Here is a 26,562-nt window from a genome sequence, read left to right as displayed (position 1 = left end):
CCTAACTGACCACCTGTAAAGCCTAAAATTATATTGCTGGGTGTTGCACATATATATCCCATCTCAGGATTTAGTCTAGTGTGTCTAAATATTTTAGCCATGATCATGGCCTGTGTTATGTCAGAGGTTACACTAGATTAGTTTAAGGTCCCTTCTAACCTTAAAATCTATGAATCTACACTAAAGCATGAAGGAACTGGCCAACTCTAAATAAAAAAAATAAATATAGGAGAAAACATGTAACATGAAATGCTTTGATTGGTTCATTCATATATTTTTGACTTTCTGTCTTAAGCCCTAGAAAACATAGTGGGGTCTGGGCCTGTAGGTCTTGAAGTCAATGGATATTTTGCCACTGACTACAGTGGAAGTATAACTGGACCCTCTTGGCTAAATTTTCAACAAAGCGCTCAGCTGAAAATCCAACTGTTATTTTGGTACCCAAATGGGAGCAGAGCTCATTTGAAAATCTGGCCATAATTGTGGTCACTGAACACTTGAAAGTCTGGCCCTGAGCTCCTTTGGAAAACCTGGGCCTACCTGCTGCATGGTACTACATAAAATGACAGAGTGAAAGAGGTCATTTCAAGCACTTTGGAAAAACAGCAATGGGTTCAAAAATGGCCAATGGAGAGAAAAAGCAACAATGGTTTGGAACATGTGCAGAAAGCCAGCTGAACACTGGTAAAGCTTTTTTTGTAAATAATTATTAAAATACAAAATATAATGTGGCACAACTCCGACCTTGTCCCTGTGGGTCCCGCATGTCCAGAAGGTTTATGCTAGCTTCAGAGGCTCACTGCAACCCTCCACGTAGCCTTTCTCTCTCTAGGGCCAGGGATACAGTCTACTGAGCCCTTTTCATCATAAGCCAGCAATGGAAGTTGGTGAGAGAATTCCCACAGTCTCTGCTGCTCCTACGGCCTCATGCCAAAACAGTTTAGCCTCCTGTCCTGACAGGGGCCTGTTTTCCCCTCCCAGGAGGTGTTTCTGTAGTGGTGAGTTGGGGGGAACCTGGGCCCGCCCTCTACTCCGGGTTCCGGCTAAGGGACCCTAATGGTAGCAGCTGTTGGCAGCCAACCTTTTACCGCCAGAGTTGCTCCATTTCCCTGGGCCACTTCCCCACAGCTCTCCTGCTTCTCCCTTCTTCACCCTTACCTTAGGGCTCCCTTACCAATGACTTGAGGGTGTCTTCAGTAACCAGCCCTTCAGCTGCACTTCCTCTCCTCTGGCTCCTCTCTGCCTGACTGGAGTGAGCCCTTTTACAGTATCAGAGGGGCCTTAAATAGAGTCAGGTGGTCACATTAGCTTAATGGCCTCACCTGACTCTTTGAGGGTTAATTGGAGTCAGGTGTTCTCATTAGCCTGGAGCAGCCCCTGCTCTGGTCAGTCAGGGAACAGAAAACTGTTAATCCAGTGGCCAGTATATCTGCCTTCTGCTACTCTGCTGTACCCAACTGGCCTGGGTCTATCACAGTAAATAAAACCTATTCAAAGAAACAAGCAACAATAAGGAACCACCAGGAAGAGGAAAAGGTTTATATTAGATCTGACCAGAGGATGACAATTCAATTCCACAGCAACATTCGCTCAGCATAACATCAAGTAAATTCAAAATGTTAATAGGGCTGATGGATGGATTCCTAATACTGCAATTCTAAAGCCTACTTGCATAAATCCAAAAGCCGCTGAGCACTGACTTCACTGGGAGTTGTAATTGATCGGCACCTCCTAGGATTCGCCTCATGCTATTTGCTAGAAGAATCAATTTGTTATCCCTTTGAACCTCAGAATACAGCTGCAATATGGGGTGGAAAAAAATCATTCCCAATTTTCAAATACCTTACTAAAACCAATGAATTATATGCCACTTGCTATGGCGAGCTTTCCCTGATGTTCATGTCTGATATTTGGTAATATTCAGTTTCTAATTCCACTAGGAAGAAATAATGCCTTAAAAGATAACATGTGACCCTGTTTAAAGGAAGCTTAATAACTGAAGGTCTGGGCTTCTGGTAAAATAAAAAATCCAATAAACAACAGGGATGTAGTGGGATTATATGAAGAACACATATAAAAACTGACATACATCACATTAAAATAGATAATTTATCTGATTACATGTGGGGTAAGATCACTAGTGTAGATGAAGTACAAGCTGTCATATATTCATACTGCCTGGGCTACCAAAACTGCTTTCATTCAACAGGGATCAATCACACCTAGGAATTCAGCTCCTTATTATATTTTAATCAGCCCTTTGGGTTGAACCAAATTATTTTTGATCAGTTCCCAGAATCAACATTTAAGTGTAAAGTCATTACCTTTCTTCTGGCATAACATTTTCTTCAAAATACGTTACTTAATCTTCAGGTTTAAAGCAATTCTATGAGTTCTACAGTAAACCATACTATTAAAGGGAGCATCTAGAAATACTTGGTCGGCATTTAACACCACCACTTACATAAGATTCTTTGCCAGACGCAAATTGTCTGTAACTGCAGTAGGGTGAACTACTATCTGCCCCATGTGAGTGGACACCTGATTTCATTAGCTTGCATTTACTGAAACCTGTTTGGTGGCACATTTCCGCATATAAAGCAGTTCTAGTTACTCTATCAAGTTCTACTTGTGACTGGAAAATTACGGAATAGAGTTCTCAGCGTGGCCTGACTTATCAGCAAAGTTTATGACAATTAGACATAAGATTGCTTACCCTTGCCGGTTATTCTTGCAGTTGCAAATGTAACATGGTAAAATTACTAAGCTGTATTCTGCTTCATTTTCTCCAGCTTCATTTTACACCAGAGATGAATTTGGTTTGTTAGCTATTTGATTAGCAGTTATTTCACTCAGACGGCAGAGGAAAATGAAGGTCGTAACAGAGAGAACTTAATGGCACACCAGGGTATTTTCATTAAAGAATCCCAGACTTTGCAGATCACAGGGCTCAATTTGAATTATTCACTCAATTTACTCATTTCTATAATGCCTATTGCTACAGCAGCCGGGTACCTTAATTACAGAAAATTAAGGCACAAAACAAGAACGAAAGCATAACAGAGCTAAACAAAATAACTAGGTCCTCCATCCTGCCCTGAAGCTCACTAGATCCAGGCTCTCATGAGCTTCTAAGGGGAGCAAATTCTAAAGATGAGGACCTCGGCTCCAAAGCCCTGCCCCTAAACACAAAGGGTCAAGCGCATCCCTACTGTAAGTCCAATGAAAATACTTGTCTGGGACACCAAACCTACTGAGCAACATGGCTGCAGGAGGCGAAAGCGGGGTGGTGAGAATGAATGAATTCATGTACGTAAAGCACCGTGAGATCCTCAGACAGAGTCACACAAAGGCAGTGAGCAAAGTGGGAGAGGTGGACTAGGAGGCACACCAGGTCATACAAGAGATTCAGACTTGATATATATTATTTGGATAGAGCACCCCATAGGGAAGAGGAACACATGATCTCTCAGCTGAAGCACAGAAGTGACAGTCGGAGATCCTGGTTCTGCCAGTACCCTGCTGTTCAACCTCAAGCAAGTCACTTGCCTCGCATGTTATTTCTAAAATGAAGCTAATATTTCCCTGCAGAGTGGGGCAGGGTATGGTGAGAATTTAATTAATGTATGTAAAGCCCCTTGAGATGCTCAGAGGACTCCTACAAAGACAGTGAGCAAAGGAGAGGTGGAAGGGAAGAGCCAGGTGACGTGCAGTTCCTTTTCCCTTCTGTGTGAACTGCTTATGGCAGGACAAACTGATAAAAATGGTGTTCTCCATCCTTTGATCTGCACTGCACCATCTTATTGTCATTATAAATGCCTTTGCAAATGCCTCTGAAAGGGATCCTCTTCCAGAACTCCTGAAAGTCTTGCAGCTAATCAGTTCAGAGCACGAGGAAATCCCCTATTTTGCTTATTACCAGAGTAACAGTTTATCATCCTTTAAACTAGATTTATGCTGTCTACCAATCCCTATGCCACACAATAAATGTAACTCTGTTTCATTGAATTAGCTGTCAGCAGTGATGGCAGAATCGAAGGCACTTCCAATAATTAAAGCCAATTCTCTTTAACTCAATGTGGTTAAAGGTCTCTCCAGTCAGACAGCACGTAACATAGCTACTGGATTTACGAAATGTAGGAGGTGGAAGTAAAGATCTCTCACCATTATTGCAGAAAAATGATATTCAGTAATGAACAACAAAGCCTACATGAAATTCACTTAATGTTTTTCAGCGCAGCAAATTAATAATTTATGCTTTGTTTTATTGTAACACCCTCAAAATCATTCATTTGGTAGCACACAGCTCAAGCCTTTCTTCTTTAAAGAGATGTAACACAAAGAGAGAGGGATCCTTTTTGTCACTGAGATTAGTATTTAGCAGGAGATGGTTCGCTGACTTGACGTACAAAAAATATTTTGATAAAGAAATTGCTGATTTTAGCTTTCGGCATAGCGACTTCAACCCGGAATACTAGACCTGATGGCTTTTTGCATAAAAACTGTAGTTTAAAATGTCTTAATATCTTCAAGAATGAAGGGAAATGCATCAGGTTTGTGTGTATATGCCTCAATTCAGATTCTCCAGCCGGTACAAACTGGGGATGCCCCTTGGACAAGCTATGTGAGTGCACAAAAGGGCGCACACACGTCTGGCAGTGGGTTAGGACATTTCCTCTCTTGCTCTTGTTCCTTATTTCTTCCTCCGTGCTGCATCCTGCCAGGACAGAATGATGTGATGTGATGAAGACCTGCGTCGACTGGTGTGCTCCCTCCGCTTCCTACATGTACATTAGCCACTGCACAGGTATTGCTTTCTGTCGTCTCCTCTTGTCTCATACCTGGCAGAGCAGCCTGGCGTAATTACAGCCCCTGACGTCCCCAGAGTACCAGCCCAACGAGACATCATAGGAGCCTTCATACACCAGGCCTTCATGCACCGAGCAGCCCAGCCGGGGCATATGATGCACCTGCTCGAGGGATGCAGCAGTGAAAATACTCCCGCACAAGCTAGGGAGCTGGAGAGAGAATTCTTGTGCAAACACCCTTGGGGCAGTGCAGCTCTGCAGCACTTCCAGTGCAGGGCTCTGCCTTAAAGGCACAGCTGAGGTCATGGCTAGGGGAGATGAGGAACTCAGCCTTTTCAGGTGATTTAGAAAGACAGCTACTCTGTCTTCTCCTTCATTTCAGCCTCCATTAGTTACTCCTGAGGGCATTCTGCGCAAAAAAATTAAAAAATCTGCACACAATATTTTAAAATCCTGCAAATTTTATTGTTCAATAAAATTTTTATTGGTGGAGGTTCCAGCATGGTATTGGGGAGCACAGGCCACAGGCTGCACAGAGACGGGAGATCACGGTACAGCTCCCCGAACCCCAGACACAGACTCAGTGGTGAAGCTGCATCCAACCCTGACACAGTGCATGGACTGGGACTGCCAAAGAAACACCCCAGGGCCCTGCCCCCTTCATGCCAGGTGCGCCAGGTGTGGGCAGGCAGGCTCAGCAAGGCAGGATCCAAGTGTGGAGGGGCTCAGTGTGGGGGGGATCCATGTATGGGGCAATCCGGGTGTGGGGGGGATCTAGATGCACAGGGACTTGTTAGGGGGGTGCCGGATGCAACGGTAATGGGACACTGCTGGGGAGTCCAGGTGAAGGTGGTTGGGGCTCAGCTGCAGGGGAGGTCTGGATGTGTGTGTGTGTGGGGATAGAGCTCAGCAGGGGGATTTGGGTGTGGAGGGCTCGAGGGGGGGGTCCAGATGCTGGGGGAGTGGGGCTCAGTGGGGTGGGGATCCAGGTGCGGCTGATTGGGGCTCAGTGGGGTGTGGGGGGTGGATGGCTCCTCAGGCTGATCCAGGCACAAGGGGAGTGGGGCTCATCAGAGGGGTTCTGAGTGCAGGGGGTGGGGGTGAGGATTGGTGGGAGGGTCTGGGCATGAGGGGTTATGGATGCACAGGGGTTAGGTGGATGGGGGAGCAGCTCCCTGTACAGGGATCCCCCACCCCCTGCAGCTGAGGAGCGATGGGTACAGGAAGTGTGTGTGTGGAGGGAGTTTGCAGAGCTTCCTGCAGCTGGGGGAGAGATTACAGGGTGGGTCTTACCCAATCCCGGATGCTGTGCAGGGGAAGAGGAAGTCCCATCCTCCCTAGCCCAGCCAGGACTAGCAGCTGAGCCCGATGCAGGGTGGGGAGCCGCGTCTTCTCCAGTCCTATCCCCTGCCCCACAGTGATTTACCTCTCTGCCAGCTTCCCTGGCACCCAAAACATACTGCTGGGGGGGGGGGGGGGGGACACATGACCACTCTTGTGGTTCCCCTTGCTTCCCTGTCAGAAAGTCATTTTTCTGTGGGGAAGCAGAGAAATCTGATGGGGACATAAATTCTGCCACGACAGTCAGTGAGAGATTTGTGTTAGGACCAGGTCAACTAGTGCTGCCAAACTTGTAACGACAGGGGGCTCAGCAGTGTCCTGTTTAATGCCCCTGCCCCAGTGTTGCATGCTGTGGCATTCAACCTGCTTTGGTGATAACTGGAGTCTCCTGCATTAGCTGCATTTCTTGCACCTTAATGTGGCCCTGGCTGGGGCAGGTGGCATATTCCCACCTCTTCTTGTTTAATAGGAAAACTGCACCCATTATTTCCCCCGCCCCATTCCCTAGACAAATGTACATTCTGTTTGTACCCTCCCACCAACACTGACCACCTCCTTCATCAACAGGTGGCCTATGTAGGAATTTGAGGATGGTCCAGGGGGAGGAGAAGGTCACGGAGTGAATCAGAGGCTTTCCAGCCAGGGGGATCAAGCAAAGGCCTTCATAAGGGACCTAGATTTGCTTGGGTCAACCCTAATTTGCATGTCTATCTGGCTCAAACCACTATTCATTTTCTGTGGTATTGGCCTGAGGGCCAATTCACAACAATGATGTAAGTGTGTCATTTCACTGCCCAGCAAAGAGTTTCTGTGTCTTTTGTTCCTGACTCAGAAGAAAATTTAGAAAATTTATGTGTCAGTGGGGAAAGAAAAGAAAAAACAACCCAGACTAGAATACAGGCAAGTGAAACAGGCCAGTGTGAAGGTAAACATGGAAAACACTCCTATGAGAGCATAAAAAAACTTTACACATTTCCTCCAGAGGAAGATTTAAAGAATTTCAAGCACACAGATGCCATTCTGTTGTGCTCAGGGACACCCTACCTCTGACCAGTGAGCCAGAGTAGGCAGAAAGAGCACTCCTACAGGAATAAAATGTGAAGGATTTACTGCTAACGGAGTCTCTCTTGAGACAAAGTGTTTCAATGCTATGACAACCATTCATCTTTCATGGTCCCAATGCACTGCTACAGTGCCACTGGGCAAGACCAGTTATTATTCGAAGCTAAGCAGAAGGAAAGCATATCCACAGCTCACTGAGCAAATCATTTCTGCTGCGACAAAACTCACCTGATCCAGAATGTCCAAATATCACTCTCCCCTCGAGCTCCGTCGCTCTATTCTAAGAGGAAATTTATCACAAGGTGAAGCTGTAATTAACAGAATACAATGCTGCAAGCCGCTCCATGTGTGTTTCCCTCAGGAAGGTCATTTACTGCAATTGCATTTCCCGACACAACTGCGCATCATTTTATGATCTCTAGCAAAGCAAGGGCAAGAGCTTTCTAAGAATAGCAAATGAAGTCCACAAGATTTGCCTGAGCAATTTTCCTCTCCAGACACATCTCACCCCCTTAATTATTTGTTTTACATCTATCTACTCTTCATCCTGTATCCTCTCTTTCAAGATTTGCCAAGATTCATGATCCTCCAAGACAGCTTGTGTTCTACAGGTACTAGGATAGGATAAGACACAGAGACAGAGCCTTTTCAGCAGCTACACCCCAGCTGTGGAACACCTAATGAGGGCAGCCAAAGCCAGGTTTCGATGGAAGACCCACCTCCTGGTAAGTCCTTCCTCCAGGAATAGCATATTCCCAGGATTAACTCACAATTGTAGAGATAGGATGGAAGGAAAAACAAAATGAAACTCACACAATCATGTGCGCTGGGAGCAAGGCAAGTGGTGAGGGTTTTGCCAGTCAGGGAATACTCAGGAACAGCTTTAATTGGCGTGAAGCACTTAGACACAACGACAATAAGCACCTCTGCTTAGACAGGCTGAGAGACATGACTGAGTAACTTACATTTCAATCTGGATTGTTAGATAAAACTTGGGGAGCAGCTCCCCATTATTTATGTAGGGTACGACCATTTCAGTAAAGATCACAGTACCTAAAATAGCAACCACCTCATCATCCTGTATGACTTCTAGGGATCCCGACACCACAAAGCAGAGCGCATCTACGCTTTCTCCAGCATGGTAGATGAGGTCTCCTGGAGCACAGTGAATAGTCTGAAACTCCACAGCCAGGGCCCGCAGACAGCCATCACTAGCCAGTCGAAAGGCAGGGTGCTCGTTAAAAACCTTCCGGTTCAGATGCACGCAGATATCTGCCCTCATGTCCTTGGGACAAATGGAAAGAACCTGAATAAAGAAGGGGAAAAAAATCAGCTGGGAATATGATACAAGATCAGTAGGTGTTTTAAGAAAGAGACATTCCTACAGCAGAATATTTTTACCATTGTCACCTTCAGACAGTATTCAGAGAGAGTTTTCCACCTATGTCTGTGATATGGGGATAATGATACTGATCTCATTTGTAAAGTGCTTTGAGATCTACTGATGAGAAGTCCTACGTAAGAGCTTGGCATTATTACATTATAATATCAGTTCCTACGAACATAAATTCTACAAAACACACCATTTACAGTTGGCACTAATTGGCACCCTTACTGGCAGTCTCAGCAGCCTTAGCATCTGAATAACCCACTGATTGACAGAGACGGTCCCTGCGAAAGCAGAGAATTGAGGCAAGTTGATAAGGCAGTGGTGGAAGCAGGGCTGTTCCCTGCTTCAGTGCTTTTAAATGGGCAAGAGTAGGAAAGCAAACCCCAGCACTTGCGCCTTCAGATCACGTTTGTAAAGATGGGAAACTATGCACAAACCACCTAGTTATCTGTTCAGCATGTGCACATGTGAGCTATTGAAAGGGCTACTGATGTATGTCATTTAAATACCTGGCCACCAAAGCCTTGAAATAGATGAGAATTTATTACGTGCATTATGGAAGCACCTACAGTCTCAACTGAGATCAGATCCCCATTGTGCCTGGTGCTGTATAACACATAATAAGGGATGGTCCCTTCCACAAAGAGCTTACACTCTGAATAAGATACCAAAAGAGCTTCAAGATTAGAATAGGAACAAAAATGTTATGCAATCTCACAATAAGAAATATAAAGCACATGTGAGTGAAAAGCTGCACTGTGAACCTGATGGCAGCCAATGATAGATCACTTGATGTTGGCTGTCCCATGAGACAAATTCTTACCTTAAGTGGCTTTTCCAACAGATACAATAAAGGGAAAGTTAGCAAAGCCTAACCAGTTAAAGAAAGAAAGTGACAAACTGTGAATCACCAGTAATTATAAGAGCTAGGCTTGTGAAATGCACATTTAACATGAGCAAATTTTCTCAAACTTGCTAATAGTGATGTAAATCCTAAAGTACATGTTAGCTAATTTACTTGGGAATATTCCCCTTTTAAGACCGCTAACAAAAATGTATGGCAAGGTATAAATTAATCCCAGTGGACACAAATTAACTACCCTGTGAAAGTCTAATATATAGAGAAAACTGCAGGTCAACAAATAACACTGCGCAAGTTCTCACATTACTGAATTAAATCAGTTTGCTCCACAGGCAATAGTGGGAGCCAGTCCCCAGTTCATGAACAGTTTGCCAGTCCTTAGAATGTCAAGGTACACTTTAACAGAGAGATCCAGGCAACACTGAACTAACTTTGTGGCAACCATGCTCATGTTAATGTAGGAATTAAAGTGAGAATTTTAATTTCTGTTCAATCAAGGTCTGTTATAAAGAATGATATTATTATTATTGTACGATATTGCTAAAAGGTCCAAAACACAGAACTGGCAGACAATAAACTATCCAGATCTTAATTAATTACATTAATATGTGTCCCTTCCTTATTTTAATAGATCTAAGTCATATTGTTATCTTTGAGATAATGGATTGGAAAACTGAGAAGGGGATTTACTATCTTATCAGGTATATTATGACAGTCAAGGTAAATATTAAGCATATATATTCACAAATGTTTAAGGCCAAAAGGAACCATTATAATAATCTAATCTGACCATCATCATAATACAGGTCACAGAACCTGGCACAGTAATTTTTACATCTAGCCCATAACTTCTGGTTGAACTACAGTACATCTTTCAACAAGACAATCTTGATTTAAAGGCTCCAAGTGATGGAGAATCTACCATGTCCCTCAGTAACTTCTTCCAATATTTAATTACCCTCACTGTTAAAAATTTACATCTGAATGAATTTGTCTTGCTTCAGCTTCCAACCATTGGAGCCTGTTAAGCCTTTTTCTGTTAAACAGCCAGCTACTATCAGAAATCTCTTCCCCGTGTGGGTACTTGGAAACCATGATGAAGTCACCTTGTAATCTTCTCTTGGATAAACTAAATAGATTGAGCTTCTTTAGTCAGTCACTATTATGCATGTTTTTCTCATGTCTCCTGTGGGATCCTGCAAAAGACGACAATGGGATGGAATCTTCCATAGGATATTGGTTTCTCATTTACAATAACTTTTGAGATCTACCAGTTAGTCAGTTTTTAATCAATTTAATAAGGGCTACACTGATTTTGTCTGTGATTTTTTTTGTCAGAATGTCATGCAGGACTAAGTTAAATGCCTTACAGAAGTCTAGTATACTATGTCATCAAAAAACAAGTTAGGCAAGACTTGTTTTCCATAAAGCCATGTTGCCTGCCACCATCTTTTAATTCTTTACTGACTGTGTCCTATATCAGTCTTTCCTTGATTTGGCCCGGTATCGATGTCAAGCTAACCAGACTATTAATTACCTGAGTTATCTCATTTAACTTTTTGAAATATTTGCACAATATTAGGTTTTTCCTCTGCAACATCCCATTTTCCATGATTTGTTGAAACTGAACATTAATGGTTTAGATAGCTTCTCAGCTAATTTTTTTAATACTTCTGGGTGCAAGTTTTCAGCACCTGCTAATTTAAAAATGCTTACATTTAATAGCTGCTGTTTCAATCCTCCCTATTTACTTATGGAATAGGGAAACTTCTTCCTTATTACTGGAAGATATGAATATATGACCCTGCTGCTTTCCAATAATAATTATTGAATATTTCTTCCTTTTCTGCATCATGACTGGCAACTTTACTATTCTTATCTAGTATCGGACTTATACCATTGCTAGGATTTCCTTTGTTAACAATGTCATTCTTTTAACAATATAAATGGCTTTGACTAAAAGAGGCCATGATCCTTGAAAATTTCCAAACCCTGTGTTCATAATGGATCTTACAAATACCTAAATGATTTTGGCTTCCAAACCTTATGTTCCAATCTTCTATACTTTGGAAGGAAAAAAGAGTGTACTAAAAACCTCTCAAATTCTAATTACTGTAAAATATTACAGAGGGAGGACAAGAATTGTATCCTGAGAGTTTCTCAGATTTCCTGGTTGGTTTGTTTGTTGTTTGGTTAATATAAAGTGATCATACTCATCAAAAATAAAAGACATTCATATACCCAATAAACATATTAAAACCATTTCAAATACAATTCAGTGAGTTAAAAATACAGTACCAAGTGATCAGTCATTCAAACACTGTTCCTATCTTTAAAAAGGGGAACAAGGAAGATCTGGGGAATTATAGACCAGTCAGGCTAACTTTGACACCTGGAAAGATACTGGAACAAATTATTGAACAATCAAATTTTAAGTACCTAGAGGATAATAGGGTTATAAGTAGGGCTGTCAATTAATCACAGTTAAGTCACGCAATTAACTCAAAAAAATTAATCATGATTAAAAAATTAATTGCATTTAATCACACTTTTATTGTCATTGTTAAACAATAGAATACCAATTGAAATGTATTAAATATTTGTGGATGTTTTTCTACATTTTCAAATATATTGATTTCAATTACAACACAGAATACAAAGTGTACAGTGTTCACTTTATATTATTTTTATTACAAATATTTTCACTGTTAAAATATAAACAAAAATAGTATTTTTCATTTCACCTCATACAAGTACTGTAATGCAATCTCTTTACTGTGAAAGTGCATCTTACAAATGTAGATTTTTTTTGTTACATAACTGCACGCACTCAAAAAACACAACAATTTAAAACTTTAGAGCCTACAAGTCCACTCAGTCCTACATCTTGTTCAGCCAATCACTAAGACAAACAAATTTGTTTACATTTAATGGAGATAATGCTGCCCACTTCTTATTTACAATGTCACCTAAAAGTGAGAACAAGCATTTGCATGGCACTTTTGTAACCGGCATTACAAGGTATTTACGTGTCAGATATGTTAAACATTCATACTCCCCTTTATGCTTCGGCAACCATTCCAGACGTCCTGCTTCCATGATGATGATAATCATTAAAAAAAATCTGTTAATTAAATTTGTGACTGAACTCCTTGGGGGAGAATTGTATGTCCCCTGCTATGTTTTACCCACATTCTCCCATATATTTCATGTTATAGCAGTCTCGGATGACAACCCAGCACATGGTGTTCGTTTTAAGAACACTTTCACTGCAGATTTGACAAAATGCAAAGAAGGTACCAATGTGAGATTTCTAAAGATAGCTATAGCACTCAACCCAAGATTTAAGAATCTGAAGTGCCGTCCAAAATCTGAGAGGGATGGGGTGTGAAGAATGTTTTCAGAAGTCTTAAAAGAACAACACTTTAATGTGGAAACTACGGAACCTGAACCACCAAAAAAGAAAATCAACCTTCTGCTATTGGCATCTGACTCATGATGATGAAAATGAACATGCCTCAGTCCACACTGCTTTGGATTGTTATCAAGCAGAACGCCTCATTAGCATGGAGGCATGTCCTTTGGAATGGTGGTTGATGCATGAAGGGACATATGAATCTTTAGCACATCTGGCATGTAAATATCTTGCAAAACCGACTACAACAGTGCCACTCAAATGACTGTTCTCACTTTCAGGTGACATTGTAAACAAGAAGCCAGCAGCGTTATCTCCTGCAAATGTAAACAAACTTGTTTGAGTGACTGGCTGAACAAGAAGTAGGACTGAGTAGACTTGTAGGCTCTAAAGTTTTGTGTTTTATTTTTGAGTGCATTTTTTGTACATAATTCTACATTTGTAAGTTCAACTTTCATGATAAAGAGACTGCACTACATTATTTGTATGAGGTGAATTGAAAAATACTATTTCTTTTCTTTTTTACTGTGCAAATATTTGTAATAAAGATAATAGAAAGTGAGCACAGTATATTTTGTATTGTGTTGTAACTGAAATCAATATATTTGAAAATGTAAAAAAGTCCACAAATATTTAAATAAATGGTATTCTATTATTCTTTAACATCGCGATTAATCGCACAAAATTTTTTTAATTGATTGACAGCCCTAGTTATAAAGAATAGCCAGCACGAATTTGTCAAGAAAAAATTATGTCAAGCCAACCTATTTTCCTTCTTTGATAGGACTGCTGGCCTAATGGATAGCGGGGATGCGGCAGACAGGGTATATCTTGATTTTACTAAGGCTTTTGACACAGTCACACATGACAGTCTCATAAGCAAATTAGGGAAATGTGGTCTAGATGAAATTACTGTAAATTGGGTGCACACCTCATTGAAAGACTGTACTCAAAGAGTAGTTATCAATGGTTCTCTGTCAAACTGTGAGGATATATCTAGTGGGGTCCTGCAGGGATTAGTTCTGGGTCGGGTACTATTCAGTATTTAATGACTTGGATAACAGGGTGGAGAGCATATTTATAAAGTTTGTATACAACATCAAGCTGGGAGGGGTTGCAAGCACTTTGGAGGACAGAATTTGAATTTAAAATGACCTTGACAAATTCAAGAATTGGTCTGAATTCAAGAAGATGAAATTTAAAAAAAAACGTAAGTGCAAAGTACTTCACTTAGGAAGGAAAAAAAATCAAACGCATAACTAGAAAACAAGAAATAGATTGGGTAGATGGTATTACTGTAGAAAATGGTCTGGGGGTTAGAGTGAATCACAAATTGAATATGCATCGACAATGTGATGCAGCTGTGAAAAAGGCAACAATCATTCTGGAATGTATTAACAAGAAAGTCCTATGTAAGGCACGGGAGGTAATTGACTTTCTTTACTTTACATGAGTGAGGCTTCAGCCGGAATATTGTGTCCAGTTCAGGGTGCCACATTTCAAGAAAAATGTGGTTAAATTAGAGAGAGTTCAGAGGAGAGCAACAAATGTCATAAAAAGTTTAGCAAACCTGATTTATGAAGAAAGGTTAAAAAACTGGGCATGTTTAGTCTTGAGAAACCAAGACCGAAGGGGGACCTGACAAAAGTCTTCAAAATCTTTAAGGGCTGATATAAAGAGGACTACGATCAATTGTTCTCCATGTCCACTGAAGGCAGGACAAGACGTAATGATCATAATCTGCAGCAAGGGAGATTTAGGTTAGCTATTCGGAAAAGCTTTCTAACTCTAAAGGTAGTTACACTCCTGAATAGGCTTCTAAGGAAGGTTGTAGAATCCCCGTAATTGAAAGTTTTTAAGAACAGGTTGGCCAAACACCTGTCAGGGATGGTCTAGGTTTACTTAGTCCTGGTCAGCGCAAGGATTTGATGACTTCTCAAGATCCCTGTCAGCCCAACTTTTCTATGATTCCTAGTAGTGTTCTTTTTTATAGGTACAGTCATATTTTTATCATCAAACACTATAACAAGAAGGAGGGCAAGAACTCCATTGCACAGAAAATGCCAGTTCAGTAAATCACACAGAATTCAGTAATTTAACTGAAGTCATGATCCAAAAGACTCCATTTAGAAAGTGACTCTTCTGATAGCACCTTCTTTATATACACTGAATCTTCATTCTTTGGCAAGCACAATCGTAAAAGAGCAAGGAGAAAAGATCTAGCCACAGGCTGAACAATTTCATGTTTACAATATGTTGTTCTCCTTGAACTGAGAAGAGAGAATGAAGTTGAAGACAACTAAATAGGAAGCATTTTGTGTTAAAAGATTTTACAAAGGATCTTAGATATACAAGAAAATAAAAAGTAAATGTGCAAATACCAAGGGAAAATAGTGAGAAGATGGGTAATCTCAATTATTAATCCATATACTGTATGCTCCCAGCACAGGACTCTACAGTCTCTGACGAGCCTTTATTATAGCTCCTTTCTGAGAGTACAAATGCAAGCATCAAGGGTTCAGAAGGTGTTTAATGGAGACCATCAACTCCACTAACATGACTCAGGGCAGCACTGTAAGAAGGTGATTTGGTGGCACAGAGCAGATTCTGCATGGTAGTTTTCCTGCTGATGTAAAGAAGATTCTGGTGTGGAAACATAGTTCTATTTTCTGCAGGAACAAGTTGGAACTTTCTGAAATTACTAGAAACCTTGTGAAGTTACAAAGAGAGCACAGTAAGAGACGAGGTGTTTCTATGTTATATACAAGCTGTCAAGGTTCCTCCCCCACTCTGAACTCTAGGGTACAGATGTGGGGACCTCCATGAAAAACCTCCTAAGCTTATCTTCACCAGCTTAGGTCAAAACTTCCCCAAGGTACAAAATATTCCACCCTTTGTCCTTGGATTGGCCGCTACCACCACCAAACTAATACTGGTTACTGGGGGAGAGCTGTTTGGACACGTCTTTCCTCCCAAAATACTTCCCAAAACCTTGCACCCCACTTCCTGACAAGGTTTGGTAAAAAGCCTCACCAATTTGCCTAGGTGACTACAGACCCAGACCCTTGGATCTTAAGAACAATGAACAATCCTCCCAACACTTGCACCCCCCCCTTTCCTGGGAAATGTTGGATAAAAAGCCTCACCAATTTGCATAGGTGACCACAGACCCAAACCCTTAGATCTGAGAACAATGAAAAAGCATTCAGTTTTCTTACAAGACGACTTTTAATAAAAATAGCAGTAAATAGAAATAAAGAAATCCCCCCTGTAAAATCAGGATGGTAGATATCTTACAGGGTAATTAGATTCAAAACATAGAGAACCCCTCTAGGCAAAACCTTAAGTTACAAAAAAGATACACAGACAGAAATAGTTATTCTATTCAGCACAATTCTTTTCTCAGCCATTTAAAGAAATCATAATCTAACGCATACCTAGCTAGATTACTTACTAAAAGTTCTAAGATTCCATTCCTGGTCTATCCCCGGCAAAAGCAGCATACCAACAGACACACAGACCCTTTGTTTCTCTCCCTCCTCCCAGCTTTTGAAAGTATCTTGTCTCCTCATTGGTCATTTTGGTCAGGTGCCAGCGAGGTTACCTTTAGCTTCTTAACCCTTTACAGGTGAGAGGAGCTTTCCCCTGGCCAGGAGGAATTTCAAAGGGGTTTACCCTTCCCTTTATATTTATGACACAAGCCCTGTTGAGAATGGCCCTTAGTCGGCAGAGTAAGAACTAGACATTCTGATTACATGGTTAAAAACAAAGACTCTAAATTGTCTCCTGAAACGTCACATTTTTAAAATGGCATGTGTCCAAAGAGGATACAATATACCTGTTAGTTAATGGTTTCTATTTTTTGTATATTTTAAGCGATGTATCAAAAACCATCTTCCAGTTTCCAAAGAGGTAAGATTTTTCCAGAGGAGTCTTCGCTATTATTTTTATTTTTTTGCGTGTGCGTGGAATCCTTGTTTTATGAACAAATCAATATGAAGGTTGCCGACTACAATGCTTTACTATTTGATAGCTTCAGAGCATAAGCTTGGGAGAATACAGTCTGCAGGGTTCTATGTAATAAATCTGTGGCCACAGACTTCACAGTCAGTAACTATTGCACATGCATCCAAACATCATAAAGAACAGAACCCACTACCTTTTGCTGCCAAAACGAAAGGCAATGTAGACTCCCACTATGCAGAAAAACCTTCTTTAGCTCAGTTGATAGAGTCCTCTGATTTTTAACAGAGAAGGTTCTGAGTTCTGTGTCACATGTTCATGGTGACATTTGCATCTGTGAAGCCACCGACTGGTATCTATTGGATTGAACCACTGTAGACCCCTAATCCCCGAGGGACAGCTTTGCTTAACTACTGAGAGCAAGTAATGCACTGAAGAGGTGCCCACTTCTGCGTGGATAATCAATCCTGTTCAGTTGCTTACAAAAAGAATGCTCAGATTTGATTTTATCATCATCTTCTAGCCTGCCCATAGAGGATATAAGCCATAATACAACCACAGCAAACAGACAGTTTCCTTTAGCACATGTGGTAGTCGTTCATATTTCTAGAACAAAGATGCTAGGTTCTATCTCTGCATGTGTGCACTTTAGATGGTGAGTGAGATGTCTATGTATGTAGCCAGAGACTTGTGACAGTGGTATTAAAAGCTCTGGAATACTCACGAATAAATGGTACAATACACCCATGTCTCTGTGCTAAACTTGAGATCTGGAAGGTAAAATTCCCAAGGAGGCTTGTCTGATTTTTTTTTCGTCCTAGCATTTTCTAAGTGTACTCAGGCAGTTTAAGATAAGATTCCAGAATAGCTCATAGAATTCTACGCGGAGCAGAGATTATAAGAGTGCTGCAAGAATAGCAAATTAATTAAAACAAAGATGTTGTGGATTAAGATGGTGTACAAATAATGTCTGCTGGAATAGTTTTAAATATTTCTGAAATTGTCTCCAGTTTGAGAAGGCTGCTGAATGGCTTCATGGACATTACAATATCTCTGAAGTCATGACAAGGAATGCCAGACTGAGAAATCACACAATGAAGGAGTCTTACAAGGATCTAAATTCTCATTCTCTCACCGCACCAGCCATGAGATTTATTCAGCGGTGGCAGAATAACTTTTACACACAATTAACTTTGGCTTGGGGGGGCGGGGGGGAAGAGTACGCCCACTTTTGTCTGGGAGCCCGCAGATCAATTCCTTGCTGGGAAGAGGCCATTAAGAGCTAGATTTTCAGAAGTGCTCAGCAGCCACAATCAAGGTCAGACTTTCAAAAGAGCTCAGCTCCTATTAGGCATCCAAAGAAACTGACTGCATTTGCATAAAAACTCATTAAGTCAGGTGCTGAGCTCTTTTGAAAATCTGGCCATACATTTCACAATGGGCACTGGATGAGCTGCTTAAGAGGCAAAATTAAGAAACAGCTGATATGCAAATCACTGAGCACTTTCATACTGTAACTTGGAACTTTTTACAAATAGTTAGGCAGATTGATCAGAGTTATTAACCCTGCACGGATTAAGATGGTTTTTAATAGATTGGACCGAACATGCTAACACTGAATATTTTATGTAAACAAGGAAGGTTTGTTACTATTTAACTGACCTGTCTAAAATTCCAAGAGAGATATAAGGTGGGTGAGGTTATATCTTTTATTGGACCAACTTCTGTTGGTGAAAGAGACACGCTTTCAGGCTCTACAGAGATCTTCTTCTCGTCTCTTATGTAGTTTGCTTTATATGATGAAAGCACCAGATCTGCAAACTGAGTTTAATTACATTTTTTAAGCAATACAGAATATGATTTACACTGGTGACCAGAGCATTGAGACAGATTTGGCAGTACAGTAACAAGAAGGAAAATTTCTTAATTGAATAACACTAACAAGTGTTGGAAACATATAGAAATGGCTACAAATTATTTTGGATTAAATTCAATTCAATCTTCTCAACACAGATAAAAACTGGCTGAAGGTCTTGAAACAACTGGTGATGATAAATTACACCATATTATACTGTGGGGACACAACTGCTGGAAGGTCTGGTTTGATTTTTTAATAGATTAATAAATGCTCTGGAAAATGTAGTAATGAGCACATTAATGAAATGTGCAGATGATACAAGGTGTAAGATCCCACCCTGTGTTGTGTAGGTACACTACAGAGGGAGTGCTCATCCTTTTAAGTCATATTATACACATATCAAAAATATAGACATTACATAACTCATTAAGGTGACAGTACATTAGAAGTCAGCCAACATCATTAAAGAAACTCGTGGTAAAACCAATTTTTGCGATAAGAAAAAATCTTGAGATTCACACTGCAGAATTTCACCATCTCCAGCAATAAAATAAAATAAACGCACCCACAGTTTTGGGACTGACAAAAAATTCCAGGCTCTAGTTCTATCACCTACATGGGGAACTTTTTGTTTCAATCTGGGCCATAGTGTCATTAAATAAAGAGATAATTCAGATATCAAAGGATGCAAAGGATACAAAGAAGAGATTCTCCCTGAGGCTAGACTTTGCATCTCAGCCCTGCACAGGAAGCAATACAAAGCTACATTGCCCCGGCAGGAGCAAACATGGCCATTCACAGTGGCACTCTGTCTCCCTCAAGTGGTGGCTGGGTCACAAACGGTTGATGGGGCTGCCACTGCCTTAGCTAACAGACGTATCTTTTTAGTTCAAGCAGTAAAGACTCATGTTTTAAGATTTAGATGTCCCAGGTTCTGTCCTCCCTCTCGTGACAAACCAGGGACACAGCATTACTGAGGGTATGTTCCCACCTTGGGTGGACACACCCACCGTAGCTCTTTGAGCTAGCAAGCTAAAAATAGCAGCATGTCAGCAGCAGGACATATGGTGGCCCAAGCTAGCCACTCAAGTACAGTCCCACCCACCCACCTGGGTCGGTACTTGGGTGGCTAGCCTGAGCCACCGCCTGTGTCACATGGCCACACTGCTATTTTGGGGCATTAGCTCAAGGACAGCTAGCACGGGACTCGTGCCGCCCAGCCGCTGTGTAGACAAACCCTGCGTGGGTATGGGTTACATAGGCACCATCTTTCTTGGTGCTGCTGGTTGGGCACAGGAGGCAAGTAATCAGCACCATTCGTTAGGAGGGAGCAGAGTGCTCCCACCAGTACACAGACCCTGTTCTGTAGGCGTGTGTGGAAGGCGGGTGGCCCATGGTTCTGTTTCTTCCCTTTTCCCCTTTCTGCATCCTCCCCTCAGGGGGAGTGGACTGTAACGGTGAGTGGCCCTTGAACAATTCTGCGAGGTGAGGGAGACTTCTTGTTCACCCACTGCTGACAAGCGGCCCTTGCAATGTAGGGGCAATATTTGTCCAGATTATTTTATTTTTCCTGTTGAGTCTGGAATCATATGTACATTTCATGGTTGTTGCACCTTGTGTATGGTGCAAATTCTGCATGGCAAGAAAACAGAGAACCTTTGCTCCTGATCTTACAGTATGGGGACTATGCTGGTGGTAGAGATAGATGGCAGCAGAGGTCATACAGACAAGTTTCCACCATGAGACCATGTAGAAATAGCAGCCTGATTTTATAGGGCATCAGGACACTGGGAGAAATGTCTTGAGGCCATGAATCTCAGGTTTCAGTACTGGGTGTCAACAATATTTCATAGGACCACTGAAGATTTCACGAACAGCTGAGTGAACTAAATTCCCTTGTATTTTCTGAGATTTATGATTCATAAAATTGCAGCCTGAAAATATTTACCATAGTCCTGTCTCTTCTGCATTACTGCATATTGGGTCATGCCATTAGCAATGAATAGTTTTAATGCTGTATTGTTTTCCCATTGTTTCCATTTCAGGAGTGACAACGTGAAACTAACTCTGATAGATTCCTACGGAAAAGCTGAGGAATAAATTGTTTCCTTTCAACCTGTGTCTTTTATTGTAAAGTGGACCATTTAACCATGTTAGAAATTATCTGGCCATTGGTTTTATTACTTTCTAAGAGAATCTCAAGCCAAACTTTAACTAAGAGTTGAAGGAAAGAAAATCTTTCCGCTTTATTGACATCTCAAAATTTTACCATTAGGAGAGTGGGACCTTAATAGAAACAGCTAAATGTAAACTAACAGTTGTGCAAGTTCACATGTAATGACCTATTTTTAGAGGAGAGCTGCAACCTATTAATGTTTCATTTGCTGTCAAGCACATTTTGATTAAAACTGAGAAGCTCAAATTCAATGTGAACATTTTAATATATCAGGCTGTTACTATAAATATTTTTACAACTACTTAAAAGATCATATTAAGTACTCCTTTTCTTTTTGCGAATACAGACTAACACAGCTGCTACTCTGAAACCAGAGAATGTTCTGGCTCACATTTATCTCTCTCAGCAGAACAGGTTATAATGCGCAATGCTGCCTTTGAGAGACTTTTAAATATATAATGGCTGCTTCGTTTTCCCATGAATTTACTCATGATCTGAATTTAATTCATTACTGGGTGAATAACCAAGGTACCTTGAGCATGAAAGGGGCTGTATAAAAACAAATTCCCTCCTAGATATGAGCTATGTATTACCATATTATGGTATCTACAGTGCATATGTAATGTATTGTGTGTATTGTCCTAGCTGTCAGTGTTAGAGCTTTGACTTCTAAATGTTTTAATATGATTTATCACAGGCCACTTGCTTCAGTTTAAATAATACAAATAAAGGGACACTCTTAGTTTCATCGATTCTCTATTCATAGGCATGCAGGAAGGAGGAGTGAGAAAGGACAATGAGCACTGTGGGTTGAAGATGGAATTTGAGGACAAATTATCACCAAAGACCCATCCCAGATTGGTCCTTTAAGGCAGGGGTTCTCAACCTTTTTCCTTCTCAGGCCTCCCCAACATGCTATAAAAACTCCACGGCCCACCTGTGCCACAACAGCTGTTTTTCTGCATATAAAAGCCAGGGCCAGCGTTAGGGGATAGCAAGCAGGGCAATGTCCCAGTGCCCCAGGCCACAGGGGGGCCTGCAAAGCTAAGTTGTTCAGGCTTTGGCTTCAGCCCTGGTTGATGGGACTTGGAGCCCTGGTCTTCAGTCCCAGGTGGTGGGGTTTCAGCTTTCTGTCCTGGGCCCCAACAGGTCTAATGCCAGCCGTGCTTGGCGGACTCCCTGGAACCTGCTCACGGCCTCCCAGTGGGCCCCGGACCCCTGGTTGAGAACCACTGCTTTAAGCCCTGCATTGTGGAAGCTCAGGGTCAGATCCAGCACACAACGAAGTCAATGGGCATTGGATCAGGCCATCTGAGAGGAGTTTTACTTCAGGCAGCCAGCTCTGGATCCATGGCTCTTTTCTTCATTGTCCTCTTTGGGGACAGGAGTAACATCTAGTCAACCTTCACTTTGTCCGCACTGTGTATCTGCACAAGAACCAAACACTAGGCTCTCTGGATTTCTTCTTTGTTGTTGGTCTGAGTGAGATCTTCAATGGCATTAAACACTAGTATCTCATATATGACTAAGAATAGATATTTAACTGCACTTTTTGAATACTATTTCTAACAATTAATTAAAGCACATTTGTTAAAGGTATAGCATTCTCAGCAAAGGCATTTGCTTATATTTTAGTCTCAAGCACATTTCTTTTAAAAACATTAGCTGTCACAAAAACGATGAGACTTTATCATGCTATATTGGCCTGTAGTTACATACAGTACAGTTGTTCATCACCAGAAAAAACTGCGTCTTTTTGTGTCAACATGTGAGCTGTTCATAATTTATTGAGGAAGAGTCAACATGGTTGTAGTAAAGGGAAATCATGCCACACCAATCTACTAGAATTCCTTCAGGGGGTCAACAAGCATGTGGACCAAGGGGATCCAGTGGACATAGTGTATTTAGATTTTCAGAAAGCCTTTGACAAGGTCCCTCACCAAAGGTTCTGAAGCCACGGGATAAGAGGGAAGGTGCTCTCATGGATTGGTAACTGGTTAAAAGATAGGAAACAAAGGGTAGGTATAAATGGCCAGTTTTCAGAATGGAGAGAGGTAAATAGTGGTGTCCCCTAGGGGTCTGTTCTGGGATCAGCCCTATTCAACATATTCATAAATCATCTGGAAAAAGGGGTAAACAGTGAGGTGAGGTGATAAAATTTGCAGATGATACAAAATTACTAAAGATAGTTAAGACCGAGGCAGACTGCGAAGAGCTACAAAAGAATGTCTCAAAACTGTGTGATTGGGCAACAAAATGGCAGATGAAATTCTGTGCTGATAAATGCAAAGTAATGCACATTGGAAAGCATAATCCCAACTATACATATAAAATGGTGGGGTCTAAATTAGCTGTTAGCACTCAAGAAAGAGATCTTGGAGTCATTGTGGATAGTTCTCTGAAAACATCCACTCAATGTGCAGCGGCAGTCAAAAAAGAGAACAGAATGCTGGGAATAATTAAAAAAGGGATAGATGAAAGGACAGAAAATATCACATTGCCTCTATATAAATCCATGGTACACCCACATCTTGAATACTGTGTGCAGATGTGGTCACCCCATCTCAAAAAATCATATATTGGAATTGGAAAAGGTTCAGAAAATGGCAACAAAAACGATTAGGGGTAGGAAACAGCTTCCATATGAGGAGAGATTAATAAGACTGGGACTTTTCAGCTTGGAAAAGAGACGGCTAAGGGGAGATATGATTGAGATCTAATAAAATCACGACTGGTATAGAGAAAGTAGATAAAGAAGTGTTGTTTACTACTTCTCATAACACAAGAACAAGGGGCCACCAAATGAAATTAATAGGCAGCAGATTTAAAACAAACAAAAGGAAGTATTTCTTCACACAACGCACAGTCAAGCTGTGGAACTCCTTGCCACAGGATGTTGTGAAGGCCAAGACTATAATAGGGTTCAAAAAAGAACTAGATAAATTCATGGACGATAGGTCCATCAATGGCTATGAGCCAGGATGGGCAGGGATGGTGTCCCTAGCCTCTGTTTGCCAGAAGCTGGGAACGAGCGACGGGATAGATCACTTGATGACCTGTTCTGTTCATTCCCTCTGGGGCACCTCACACTGGCCACTGTCAGAAGACAGGATACTGTGCTATATGGACCCTTGGTCTGACCCAGTAGAGCTGTTCTTATGGATTTGATTTAAAGAAAAAATCATTTCAATGTGCTGAGTTGTGCTGCATGCTTGACTGACTGAAACGTAACCTAATAATGGGGCAAATGACATCATAATGCACACGTGAACGCAAAGAGAGCAATAAAGTATATTTATTTGGAACTAATGAAGATGTAATCAGTAGAGCTAGATGAAATTGTTTGGCTGAAACTTTTTTCGGGGGAGAAAAATGCAGATTTGGCAACGCTGAAATGTTTCATGAATTCATGTCAAATATGCCAAACTGTTTTGGTTGAAAATAAAAACAAACAAAATATGAAAAAAATGAAATGCTTCATTTTGACATTATCTGAATGAAATGTTTCAATTCAAAGCGACTTTTCCATTCAATATTAATTTACATTTTATTTTAAAAATTAAACATGTTAAAAATGCTTGCAATCTAACTGAAACACTATCTTGGGACGAATGAAACATATGGTTTGACCAATATCAATTTTTTTTTTTACTTTTCGATTGGCCAAAAATTTAAAGAAAACTGTGGTCAAGCTGAAACGAATTTTTTATTTTTCATGATTTTTTAGAATTTCCAGCCAACTGAAAAGTTTGTTATTCGCTCAGCTCTAGTAATGATGCCTATATGGAAGAAAACCATCCATAAATATTAACAATTGCCAAAGTTTAGAGGTTTTTTGCTAATTATTTGCACAGTTAACAGAAATCTTTGCTGAAGAATAAGAAATATAGAAACAGACTAAAATGTCCACACAAATGTAAGGAGTATGAGAGTTACTACTATGCATAATGATAGTCTGATAAAAAAATTATGTGTTGGAGACATACATCCTGTTTTGAAGGACATGAGGAATGAAAAACACCGGCGAAATGATTCAAGTGATAGATTACTGATCACCTGGACAGGACAGTGAGCACTAAATGAAATTAAGAAAGGGAAAATATCTGTTGAATTTCATTAAAAAACTCTCCTACAGTGAGATATATTAGGCTATGCTAGTCTGCCAGGGTTGATTTAAAAATCCCTGGTGATGGGCTTCAAACTAGACTGGATATAAAAACTAGGAAATGTACTACTGGGAACAATTCTACTGCGGCACAGAGGTGGACCAACAAATTTAACAGTTCTTTTCTCTCTCTTCTATATTTCTACTGCAGGATTAAATCAAGCTTATGATCAAAAGATGGAAAAGTTTTCAGAATAGAAAAGTTACCAGGCCCCAGAGAAATGGAGACACATTATTTAAAAGGATGTCAGCTCCTGAACCACTTGGTGCAATATTTTCCTATCTTCATTGTGACTGTTGTGTTGCACACACAGTAAATAAAACTTCTATGACATGGTGCTGTGCAACCTGGTTTTTTTCCATAAATTTTAATACAGAGGTCTTATGATTTTTCCCAAATGATTTTTTAAAACATTCCTACCTGAAGTGGTTTGTAAAGTGCTAAATTTGCCCTGAACATGAAGGAGAGGATCTAGTCTATGTGACTGCTGTATTTTTTAGGTTTGCCAACTTGGAAATACAACATTTTCTCATTTGTTATAATTGAGATGTTTCATACTTCATTTCAGAATTCAAAGTTCAGATGGGCCATGTGCTTTCACACAGCTTTCCACCTTTCCCCTAAGAAATCTTAATTTTGGTTCTGATCATGCAGTTGACAGCATGCAACTACTGCATGCAGGAAAACCCGCATTTGCTTCAATGCAACTCACAGCAGTTGCAGCAAGGTACTTGAGCAATAGCCATTGAAGGTTTATAGCCTTTGCTGGACGCTGTGTAATGGAATATTTTAAAAGTTGTAACCATTTTATAGCTACTCTCTCACTGGTTGTCAATAAAATATTTTAACTGAAAAACTGTACTACATAAAAGCATTAATGGCCTGATCTAAACACCATTTAAGTCAACACGAGTCTTTCCATTGACTTAAATGGTGTTTAGATCAGGAGCTATGTTAGGCAGGCCTCCAGTGTGGGAATACTGTTAAAAACCTAACTCACAGATTTTTATGGCCTTATTAATTATCTAGCTAAGCAACCACTACTACCATGCAGACAAGTGAATGCTGCTTACTAAAAGCCAATGATAAGTATGTTTATGGGCTATAACTGCATTTTTACAATCTATTAAACTGGATATGTGGAAATAATGGAAAGAAATCTCAGTAATTAAAGCAAAGGTTCTTCTAATTCACTGCAAAGCACAATCAAAGTCTAATGGAACTGCAACAGAAATAATTAAAAGGAGATAAATGAGAATGAAAATTGAATTTTTACACATATTTGGCTTTTCACAGCAGAACTGAGTCCATTTACAGCAATTACAACAAATTTGTTAACAACAAACTGAATGAACACATTTGGAAGTTAGAATGTCACTGTATAAATGGAGCTGAAATTAACATATTAAAGAATCAGGCATACTGAACTACAAGAATCCAAGAAACCGAAAGCCTTATCAATTAACATAACAATAATACACAAAAGTTGCATAGTTTTGGAAGCTAATTGCTAACTGTGAA

General features: G+C 40.6%; 1 protein-coding gene across 1 annotated transcript in view; it reads right to left on the bottom strand.

Moving 5' to 3' along the window:
• The window catches only part of KCNH5 (potassium voltage-gated channel subfamily H member 5), a 246,928-nt gene that overhangs the window by 68,738 nt on the left and 151,628 nt on the right, over nucleotides 1-26,562 (bottom strand). The window contains exon 9 of the mRNA XM_048854484.2: nucleotides 8,265-8,517. Coding sequence (XP_048710441.1) covers nucleotides 8,265-8,517 — 253 coding nt within the window. The remainder of the gene's footprint in view (nucleotides 1-8,264; nucleotides 8,518-26,562) is intronic.

This window comes from Caretta caretta, chromosome 6 (assembly GCF_965140235.1).
Source record: "Caretta caretta isolate rCarCar2 chromosome 6, rCarCar1.hap1, whole genome shotgun sequence".
Lineage (NCBI taxonomy): Eukaryota > Metazoa > Chordata > Testudines > Cheloniidae > Caretta > Caretta caretta.
Note: the sequence above shows the minus strand (reverse complement) of the source record. Positions and strands in the feature narration are given on the sequence as shown.